Source organism: Danio rerio, chromosome 7 (genome assembly GCF_049306965.1).
Source record: "Danio rerio strain Tuebingen ecotype United States chromosome 7, GRCz12tu, whole genome shotgun sequence".
NCBI classification, from domain to species: Eukaryota; Metazoa; Chordata; class Actinopteri; order Cypriniformes; family Danionidae; genus Danio; species Danio rerio.
The window spans coordinates 15,366,364-15,377,500 of NC_133182.1; the positions used below are offsets into that span (position 1 = coordinate 15,366,364).

Below are 11,137 nucleotides of genomic sequence, written 5' to 3' on the forward strand. Positions count from 1 at the left end.
TTGATTTATTTTTCTAGTCCAAAAAAGACAGTGGAAATACAGTTTAAAACTCTGGAGTCGGTAAGATGTTTTTTGTTTTTGTTCAAATCTCTTTTATACTTATTTTTACCATGCTCTTATTGCATGTACTGCACTACACACACACACACACACACTTACAAGTTAAATATTGTTTTTAGTATTGATGAAAAATTTTACATGTGTGTGTGTGTGTGTGTGTGTGTATATATATATATATATATATATATATATATATATATATATATATATATATATATATCAGTGAATTTGATAAAAATTGAAGGTAAAAACGGCGGCACGGTGGCTCAGTGGTTAGCACTTTCGCTTCACAGAAAAAGGTCGCTGGTTTGAGTCCCGGCTGGGCCAGTTGGCATTTCTGTGTGGAGTTTGCATGTTCTCTCCGTGTTTCTGTACTGGGTTGCGGCTGAAAGGGCATCAGCTGTGTAAAACATATGCTGGAATAGTTGGCGGTTCATTATGCTGTGACGACTCCTGATAAATAAGTGACTAAGCCGAAGGAAAATGATTGAATGAATGATAGTAATAACTCCATTGAATTAAAATATATTTAAATTCCATTAAAATCATGATTCATTAATCATGATCATAAACTCATGATTGCTCAGAAAAAAAAAAAAAACTGTTCAACTATGCCTTGAGGGACATTAAAATATCTGTACTGTCACTTTTGATTCATTTAATGCATGTTCATTAAATAAAAGTATTACATTATTTTTTATGCTTACAACAATCTTTTTAAAAAATTGTAAAAAGAGTTATGTACATGAAATGAGTTTACATGAATCTTAAAAAACTCTCACCTTGCTAGATTAAATGCGTCATCCAGAATCTGAGCTCTGTTCACCACAGGTATTGTCTGTAAATAAAAGAAAAAAAAATTGCATGTCTTTTTTAATCTCTTTACAGATTGTTCTCTCATTTTTTTTGCATGTAGGACCTGATGATTTGTCTCCAGTTGGCTGAGAAGTCGCTCCCAGTTTCCATGGTCATAGTTCACTCTGAAGTATCCCGACACGTTATGGTTGGCCAGCACCCATTCACCTTTGCTGACTTTCATGGGCTTGTGTATAGCTTAGAGCCGAAAACAAAAGATCATATTTCATATAGGATCTCCATGAAAGAAAAAAAACACACATTTAATTTGACAAAAAGCTGCAGTAATGACAAAGTATTAAGTACCAAAGAAAAACAAAATGTACAGAACAATTCTGAACTGTCAAATTCAACAAAATATAATTAATTAATACGACACTTCTTTTCCAAAGTTTGGAGACATTTTTTTTTGGGGAGGAATTCTGGAAGAAACTAATACTTTTATTCATCAAGCATGCATCGAATTGATTAAATGTTACAGTAAAGACACTTATAATGTTTACTATAAATAGACTTAATATAAATTTTATGTTATTATTTTTTATATTAATGTATTAATGTAGTCCTATTGAACTTTGTAATCATTAAACCCTGAAAAAATGTATCAAGGCTTGGAGTAATGATATATATATATGATGGTATATACAGTTCATGAATGTACATTTTATACACACACACACACCTGACAAATTAGGCCTTAAAGTTTTTGTTTAGTGTAAATAAAAGCTGGGAATTTTTTTCCACAATGTTACCTCATTACTTTACCTCTAATATTTCAAATTATTACTTTGTTTTATTCACTTTTGGGAGAAGCCTTTGTCATTTATGGTAAAAAAAAACAAAAACAAAACATTGCTGAATGAATAAAAGTAACTTTAACACAGAACTATGAAAACTGAATACAGAGGTATGAATATGTTTGGGCATGACTAAATACAAATATGTATTTGAATTTATTGAAATAGTAAATGTTTATTTTATATCAAATAATATTTGCAAAATATTGCTAGTAGTTTTAGTCATGAAGGACAGATGTCAAAATATATTAAGTTTTACATCCAGAATCCCAAACTTGAGAAATGCAAAAGCTGCTTTTATTTTGATTAGTGTGGAAAATCCCTAAACTATCTGAGCAAACTCCTTAATCTACAACCCTAAGCATGAAACCTTTGTCTTTGTGTTTTGAAACTAAATATACATGTGCTATTGCTTTCATAAGGTTTTAAAAGACACTCAATTTAATAAAAAACAGAAAAATCAGAACCATCCTCAGACGATGGCATGTAAAACATTGCGAGATCTTGAAATAGATTGCAAGTGACTTTAGAAGATTTAATGTACCTGATTTCTGTAGGAGCCACATCTGATCCTGCACCTGGCCTTTCTTCATCCATTTGATCGGCACAAACCATTCATAACTGAGGTTTAACACAGCAGTTAGACTCATAAGAAGCGGGTTTTCAAAGGATTTAAAAATATTAAATTACAATCTGAGAATCTGAACGTACTTAAATTCAGAGTTCCTTTCCACGACTGCGTCTTTTTCCACGAGAAAGTGCTTTTGGCTGACGTTCCCTGTTCGGGTGTCAATGGTGATTACCGGGAACCCCATCTGTAGTATCCAGCGGCTCATAATTTCATGAACACTACGCGGTAGTTTCATTCCAGGAGCTTGATCTAAAGACTGTTTGAAAAGTCAAGATGAACGTAACGCTGAATTCCAGCATATTTTACTGTATGCTCTCCACACAGCGCTTATAAATCTTGACAGCCCACCTTTTGAAGATGATCCCAGAGATCTGAATGCACAGAGCTTCCAAAAGCAAACTGCTTTAGATAGTTCTGTCAAAGGAGAAAAACGGAGACTCGTTTTTATTGTTATACAGTTGAAGTCAGATTTTTTTCCTATATTTTTTTAAAGGGTCATGAAACCCCCGTCTTTCAGTTTAAGTCCATCTCAGAATATTTTCTGAATTAAAATGCTACATGGTGGCAATGGAGCGCTGCGAACGAAGAGAGGAGTGGGCATTACCGGCAGAGCAGGGGAAAAAAGAGGTGGGGCAACTGTCAGTTGGCTCAGTAACTCAGACTAAATAAAATCAAACCCAAAATGTGAGGAAACATATGATTTTACAGTTTACAAAGTTAAAAAGCAAAGAAATAAACCGTAAGTAATTTAATGCTCTGCTACATATATGATTTGGTTGATATGATATGATATGATATATATACATATATGATATATGGTTATTTGTAATTTCACATAATATATACACATAACCACAATTTGTCATATCATCATAAAGATAATCATGTTTATATAAACACTATAAATGAGGAGGACTTCTCTCCTCCGGAATCACCAGGTCTAAATGCAGACACAGTGGATAACAGTGTAGCAGGTCTCTTGCCCTATCTATTCTAAGCATTAACCCTGTCGGTAATCAGGGTAATCGATTGTAAACACTGGCGAACACGGCGGCACAGATAAGTGATGTGTCTGAATGGTAACAAACTCGACTGATAAAAGACAAAGTCCTCCATTCTCCAATTCTCGTACAGCTCTCCCGACAAAAATGCTTGCTACACACAAACAGCTTTGCTGTATCAGCCTTGATTGCATTGTGGGGAAAACCATGCAGCAAACTATGTGAATCATGGAAACAAACACATAGGACCCTTCATGAACAGCTAAATACTTTTTGCCGTGTACGGCCGCTGTCCCACAGCTTGGCAGATCTGTCATCGAAAAGCATGTGCTGTCATAAATAATTAGGAAGCAGGCTCTTCTCTTCTTTTTATAGGATAAGAAAACTCAGCTATGAATAATAATGAAAACCGACATGTAATCACTTGACTAGCAAATGAGCACTACGTCATTGATTTTGATCCCGCCCCAAAATTATTTTAAACCGGAAAGAGGAAATTAGCTTACAAAAGCGCAAAATTATCCAGTTTTATTCACAATTAAAGCTGACAAATGCTAACGTTGTCTTTATTAATGCTCAACACACACAAATCTGTTAAAATCTCCAAAAAAAAAGTACTCAAGGGTTTCCTGAACCTTTAACAGAGCAAGGAATTTTTCAAAATATTTCCTACAATATTTTTTTTTCTTCTGTAGAAAGTCTTATTTGTTTTATTTTAGCTAGAATAAAAGCAGTTTTTTATTTAAAAAAAAAAAAACATTTTAGGGTCAAAATTATTATTGCTCTTAAGCAATATTCTTTTTTCAATTGTCTACAGAACAAACCCTCAATATACAAGGACTTAACTAATTAACCCTAAGCCTTAAAACTGCACTTTAAGCTGAATACTAATTTCTTGAAAAATATCTAGTCAAATATTATGTACTGTCATCATGGCAAAGAGAAAAGAAATCAGTGATTAGAAATGAGTCACTAAAACCATTATGTTTAGAAATGTGTTGAAAAATGGCCATTAAGCAGAAATTGGGGGGAATAAAATACAAGGGGGCTAATAATTCTGACGTTAACTGCTCATGAAATACAGAGCGAAAGTTGCATGAACTCTTTAACATTAAAAACGACAGCAAGACTTACACTGAGTCCCTTAGCGAACACAGGCTCTGTCAGGAATTCGGAGAGCATTTTCAGCACCGCAGCTCCCTGTAATGATAAACATATGTAATGCATTTATCTCTGACTGGACTGTTGCTGGCCTGACGGCTTTATGACTTAATTTACGATCCTCTCAAGGCATCGGGCTTTTGGTGGTCTTTCGAAATTCCACAATGGCAGTGCTTAACATGGATCCAACATAAAGATAGAAAAAATGTTCAAAACAGCTCTAAAGTTATTATTTTTTTTAAACATACATTTTTATGTTGTTGTTAAGCTCGCTGTAATGTGAAATCAGTGAATTCACAATATTCTAAATGACGTCCTTTTAGGTTGATCATTAGCATAAAACATGTAACGAAGGCCAGCAAGTGAAGTGCTGTGCACTAAAACCTCACTCCTCTGACCTCTAAGGGTGCTCTAGCGACAGATGCTAAAGGCCACTGTCTTTAGACTCCTTGTTAGAGCAGCCAACTCACATGCCTAATCGCTGGTTCAATCCCAGCTCAGACCAGGTTGGGTGCAGTAGGACCAGTGGCTTACACATGGGGGCTCGTAGGGGATGGGTGTGAGGTTTAGGGGGGTGAGTGTAACGGAGGGCCATCTAGAAAAGTGCTATGCAGGTAAACCTTTCTTCTCTGACCTCTATAGGTGTTTTAGCAAGAAACTAGTGGCCCTATGGTCTTTAGCCTCTTTATTAGAGCAACCGACTCCCATACAAAGAATCGCAGGGGTATCGCGGATCAAAATGAAGATGGCGGGGGGGAGGGGTTGTTGGATGATAGTGAATGGGGGGGGGGTATATTGCGGATAAAAGTGAAGAGCGGGGGGGGTGGAATCGTGGATGAAAATGAAGAGCAGGGGGGGAGGGGGGCGAGGGGTGGATGATGATTTGCGGGTCCTAGATAATTTCTTTGGGGGCCCCCTAAATGTGCGGTGCCCCTGGGGATGGGGGTGAGTGTAACGGAGGACATCTAACGAAGTGCTATGCAGGTGAACCTCACTCCTCTGACTGCATTTCAGTCCAGTTAGTTGCTTTAGGTCTTGATTTTTTTTACCTTGCTGTAGGAAATGGTGCTGAACATTTCACTGATTTCTGCTGGGGTGTTGACCTCTTCCTCCTTTCGGGACAGGGGGTGAGAGGAGGTCAAGCTGTCCACCGCAAACGCTCTTTGCATGTCGTAAAGAATTATCTGATCTTTCTGGTGAGAGACAACAGCAGTGAAAAATACAACGGTGTGGATTATATTGCTTTCACTTTTATTTTTTTTTTATAGTCTCAGGAAATGTCATTTATTATCATAGCATGGCCGGACTATGGCTAATAGCTTTTCATATGGATAGTCATCTAAATATCTACCTATACTGCAACATTGAATGCTGCCTCATGCTTGCTTAAAAGTCATTTTTGCACCTCTAGTGTTTACAAACGATTATGCAAAAATAATCAATGTTTCCAGGTTTACCGAGGCTAAGCTTGAAACCTTTGTGAAGAGTTAAATATTTATGTATTTAACATTAAGCATAAAAATATAAGCAAGTGTTCGTTTATGTAGATTTTTTTAAAGAGAAGCCTAAAAAATTTAATGAAATTAATTAAAATAAATAAATAAATATCTTTCAATTTATTATTTTAATTTTTCAATCCTTCTATTGTCCAAGACACTGTTCTGTAACCTTAAGTAAATTAATAAAAAAACATTTTTTCATTTTGGGTTCAGAAAATTTGTTGCCCATTAAATAATTAAAACCAAGCGAACTAAATATTCAAAGTTACTTATTTATATGTTGCCAAAATTTTTGCAAACAACCAGCAAAAACTTCTTAAACCATGCTTTATTTTTCTTTTTTTGTAATTCAATCGGATACTTTAAAAGCACCAGAGTGTTTATACTCCTCAAGAATCAGGCCCAAAACTGATATATTGTCAGTTAACTGATATTATAATAATGTATGCACACAGCTCATCCTTCAATGCCAATTTTTCAGCACTATGTAGTTTTCTGCACTCAATGAATATATAATACCTTCAGAGAATGATTATCTAGTGGACAGCTTGAACGTATTAATAAGCGAGAGGCTATTCCATCAAAATTCTCTGAACGATCTTTCTTACAATATTCCAGGTCGGTTCAGCATGATCAGCGCCCAGATACTCCACGTAGGAAGCGAAGCCCTCATTCAGCCAGAGATCATTCCACCATTTCAGCGTCACGAGGTTTCCAAACCACTGGAAGACATAAATCACATGGCAAACTGTGTGAAGCCAGAAGTACTCCCAATCCCCTTCCCTGGGCCTGGACGTACCATGTGAGCCAGCTCGTGAGAAACCACAGTCGCAATCCTCTGCTTGTTGCCATTGGCAGACGTCTGCGGATCGTAGAGGAGAGCCGTTTCTCTGTAAGTGACCAGACCCCAGTTTTCCATGGCTCCCGAGTTGAAGTCAGGCAGCGCAACCTGATCTGAGAAAAGAAGAGGATGACTTTGCGTACTGCTGTTTGTGCACTGTACAAAATTTACTTAGAATTTATCATTAATAAAGAAAAACTGGCAGCTGTGGTTACCAGAATTTCTCATAAAAATTAAGGTAGAAACCATAAAAGACATTCCTAAATTTTAAATATTTTTATACAATTGACAGAATTTTTCCATAAATATGGTAGAAACCGTAAAAGAAATTTCGAAATTTTACTGTAAACTACAATAATTTACTTTCATAATTTGCTGATTTACATAATTGACTACTAAATGAACAACCATTCATTTATAGAATTGACAGAATTTTCCATAAATATATTAGAAACCGTTAAAGAAATGTAAAACAAACGGTAAACTACCATATTTCATTAATTTATAGAATTAACAGAATTCTTCATAGAAACGCTAGAAACAGTAAAAGAAATTTCTAAATTTTATGGTAAACTATATTTATTTACTTATTTACATGATTTACTTCTAAATTCACTACCATTCATTTATAGAATTTACAGAATTTTTCATAAATAGGGTAGAAACCGTAAAAATTAAAAAAAATATATGGCACACTACCAAATTTCATTAATTTATATAAGCTACAGGATTTTCTATAAATAGGTTAGAAACCATTAAAGAAAAATATAAAATAATCATGGTAAACTACCATATTTTATTGATTTATAGAATTTACAGAATTTTCCATAAATACAGTTGAAATCATAAAATAAATTTCTAAATTTTACGGTAAACCACCATAATTTAGTACTATAATTTATACCTTTACATAAGTTACTACCAAATTAACTACCATTAATTCATAGAATTTACAGAATTTCTCATAAATAGGGTAGTTAAGCAAATTTTAAAAACACAGTAAACTGTTTCATTTATTTATAGAATTTACCAAATTTTCCATAAATGTGGTAGAAAACGTAAAAATATATAAAAAAGCCACAGTAAACTACCATATTTCATTAATTTATAGAATTTACAGAATTTTCCATAAACAGGGTAGAAAAAGTAAAAGAAATTTCTAAATTTTACAGTAAACCACCATAATTTACTATCATAATTTAGTCCTTTACATAATTTACTACCAAATTAACTACCATAAATTCATAAAATTTACAGAATTTCCCATAAATAGGGTAAAAACTGTTAAAGAAATATAAAATACTGTAAACTACCGTATTTCATTAATTTATAGAATTTAAAGATTTTTCCATAAATAGGGTAGAAAACGTAAAAGAAATGTAAAAATTTTGCTCTAAACTACTATAATTTACATAATTTACTACTAATTTAACTATCAATAATTTATAGAATTTGCTGGATTTTCCATGAATAGGGTAGAAACTGTGGATGAAATATAAAACAGGAAATATATGCCATATTTCATTAATTTATAGGATTTACGGAATTTTCCACAACCAGTGTAGAAAGTGTTAAATAAATAAAAAAAATTATCAATTATTTATAGTGTTATATACCAGTCTTTAAAGTACACCGTATCGCACCTTATCGCACTTGCAACAAAAACACAACTATAATGTGGGGATGGAAAAGTCATACAAGGAACCGATGCTAATGACAAACAGCTTATCCTCCAGCAGAGAAACACACTAATAAATAGAAGTGCGCTTAGAATATAGATATAGATATAGAAACACCATGATGAACATAAAATAAAATGATGCAATAAACATTATTTATCAAAATTAGATGTAACATAAGACTCATAATCTGGCCCAGTTGGCATTTCTGTGTGGAGTTTGCATGTTCACCCTGTGTTCATGTGGGTTTCCTCTGGGTGCTCCGGTTTCCCCCATAGTCCAAAGACATGCACTATAAGTGAATTGAATTAACTAAATTAACCCTAGTATGTGAATGCGCGAATGTATGGGTGTTTCCCAGTAATGGGTTATATTGGGATATGCTGGAATTGTTGGCGGTTCATTCCACTGTGGCGACCCCTGTTAAATAAAGGACTAAGCTGAAGGAAAATGAATGAATGAAGTGTCATACAGGTAATTCTGGGAATGTCAATTTACCGTTATTCACTGTATATACTGTATTAGAGAAACTTATTGTTAAGCAGGTTTCGTATTTTATTGAAGCCTTTCTAGTTTTTCACTACTAAAATCACAGCCATTTTTTTACAATGTAGGTAAAATGATTTCAAGTTTTTTAAGAATAAAGTTGGTTGTACCTGACTTAGAAAGTGGATAGCTGGTGTTGTAATAACTCTCGAAGAACTCCAGTATTGGTTGGGTAATGCTGAGAGCGTAGTCTCCTTGTCCGTCATCAATGGCTTTTTTCCGAGCCCATATTCTTACCTTTGACAAGTCAGACCAACATGGAAAATAAATGTTTTGAAATGCCTTAATGTCTACAAAATATTTCTTGTAAAGGTATAGTTCACCCAGAAATGTTTACTCACTGGTTACTCAACCTCAAGTTGTTCCAAACTATAAGTTTTGTCGTAACCCAAAGTTTCGTCGTGCTCAACCGCTGCATATTTTGCTGGGATTGAGAAACACTGTCATAACCACGTTGGGACAGATATGAACATACCCAATGCTGCTTTTTTTTTTTTTCAATAAATTTATATTACACTGCAAAAATGCTTGTTTTAGATAATTTTTGTCCTGTTTCTAGTCCAAATATCTAAAAATTCTTAAATAAAAAAACAAACATTTTCTAGACAAGCAAAACATAAAGTCTTGTTTTGAGAAATATTATGTCAAAGTGAAGTGAGTTTTTCCTTAAAACAAGCAAAATAATCTGCCAGTGGGTTAAGCAAAATAATCTTGTTTTTCCTTCTGGCATAGGATTATTTTGCTCACCCCATTGGCAGATTATTTTGCTTGATTTTAAGGAAAAACTCTTAGAAAATGCTTCTTTATTTAAGAATTTTGTAGACATTTGGACTGGAAACAAGACAAAAAAATCTAAAATAGAAACATTTTTTTGCAGTGTTACCCAATGGTTGGGTTTGTCCATATTTGACCCAACATTGTGTTCAAAAGCCCAGCATTTTTAGAGACGGTATAGCTATTCATGGTAGCTATCGAGTTTCATATATTAAAATACTCAAATATTTTCAAATATATTATTTTAAATTTAACTAAAGGGTGAGGCAGTGGCGCAGTAGGTAGTGCTGTCGCCTTGCAGCAAGAAGGTCGGTGGGTCGCTGGTTCGAACCTCAGCTCAGTTGGCGTTTCTGTGTGGAGTTTGTATGTTCTCCCTGCCTTCGCGTGGGTTTCCGCCGGGTGCTCCGGTTTCCCCCACAGTCCAAAAACATGCGGTACAGGTGAATTGGATAGGCTAAATTGTCCGTAGTGTGTGTGTGTGGATGTTTCCCAGAGATGGGTTGCGGCTGGAAGGGCATCCGCTGTGTAAAAAACTTGCTGGATAAGTTGGCGGTTCATTCCGCTGTGGCGACCCCAGACCCAGGGACTAAGCTGACAAGAAAATGAATGAATGAATTTAACTAAATAAAGACTTGGAACAAGTGAAACGTAAGTAAAGTTTTTACATTTTGGGTGAGCTATCACTTTAACATAATACATTTTTATTATCATTATTATTGGCATGGAAGTATTACCAAAACACCCGCTTTATCTTCATTGTTGATGTATGAAAAATCACTGACAACAAATGCGACAAGATAAGTTGACATCCTCGCTGTGGGTTCAAATGTCGTCCTGGTAACAGGCATTTCATCAATGATGACATCTTCTGTCCCTAGGATAAAACATGGGAAACTTCAATCAGAGCTTTTTATTTAAAAACAAATTGATTATAGCTCAAGCGGTAATATGTAGAATTCAGAAACGATTGTCGACAGTACCGGTGGCCATTAAGTAAACTGCAGCCAGCAACTTATTGCTTGTGATTGTACAGTTTAAAAGATGAGATTAAAATGTGATTCAGTGCAATACTATACTGCTTTTATTCTCTGCATAATAATTTGTATATGCCTTTGCAGGAATATACTAATAACAAGCATCCAGAAGACATGCTAGTGAGCACTCACGTTTAAAAGAAGTAAGGATGTGATTGCACAGACTGCAACTCACCAACATCATTTCACCTGATGAGGTAATTGAAGTTGCACTGTTATGATGGATTGGTTGAAGTACATTTGACTATAGCGTATTTAA

General features: G+C 34.7%; 1 protein-coding gene and 2 long non-coding RNA genes across 6 annotated transcripts in view; 2 read left to right on the forward strand and 1 right to left on the reverse strand.

Moving 5' to 3' along the window:
* Positions 1–8,418, forward strand: part of LOC137490254 (uncharacterized) — a 68,505-nt gene extending 60,087 nt beyond the window's left edge. For 2 of the 3 annotated variants that reach the window (XR_012383184.1, XR_012383182.1), the window contains one exon: positions 977–1,514. This is a non-coding gene — a long non-coding RNA (uncharacterized lncRNA). Of the gene's footprint in view, positions 1–976; positions 1,515–6,622 lie in introns of those variants that run through there. The other variant, XR_012383183.1, reaches the window with a different exon arrangement.
* Positions 1–11,137, reverse strand: part of anpepa (alanyl (membrane) aminopeptidase a) — a 41,091-nt gene that overhangs the window by 12,999 nt on the left and 16,955 nt on the right. The window contains exons 4-14 of the mRNA XM_677895.8: positions 10,579–10,718; positions 9,181–9,307; positions 6,804–6,958; positions 6,613–6,726; positions 5,555–5,698; positions 4,479–4,544; positions 2,692–2,757; positions 2,424–2,599; positions 2,257–2,333; positions 980–1,113; positions 843–898 (exon numbers count right to left, since the gene is read on the reverse strand). Of these exons, the coding sequence (XP_682987.2) occupies positions 843–898; positions 980–1,113; positions 2,257–2,333; positions 2,424–2,599; positions 2,692–2,757; positions 4,479–4,544; positions 5,555–5,698; positions 6,613–6,726; positions 6,804–6,958; positions 9,181–9,307; positions 10,579–10,718 (1,255 nt within the window). The remainder of the gene's footprint in view (positions 1–842; positions 899–979; positions 1,114–2,256; positions 2,334–2,423; positions 2,600–2,691; positions 2,758–4,478; positions 4,545–5,554; positions 5,699–6,612; positions 6,727–6,803; positions 6,959–9,180; positions 9,308–10,578; positions 10,719–11,137) is intronic.
* The window catches only part of LOC141375320 (uncharacterized), a 32,063-nt gene continuing 31,888 nt past the window's right edge, over positions 10,963–11,137 (forward strand). For both annotated transcript variants that reach the window (XR_012383187.1, XR_012383186.1), the window contains exon 1: positions 10,963–11,075. This is a non-coding gene — a long non-coding RNA (uncharacterized lncRNA). The remainder of the gene's footprint in view (positions 11,076–11,137) is intronic.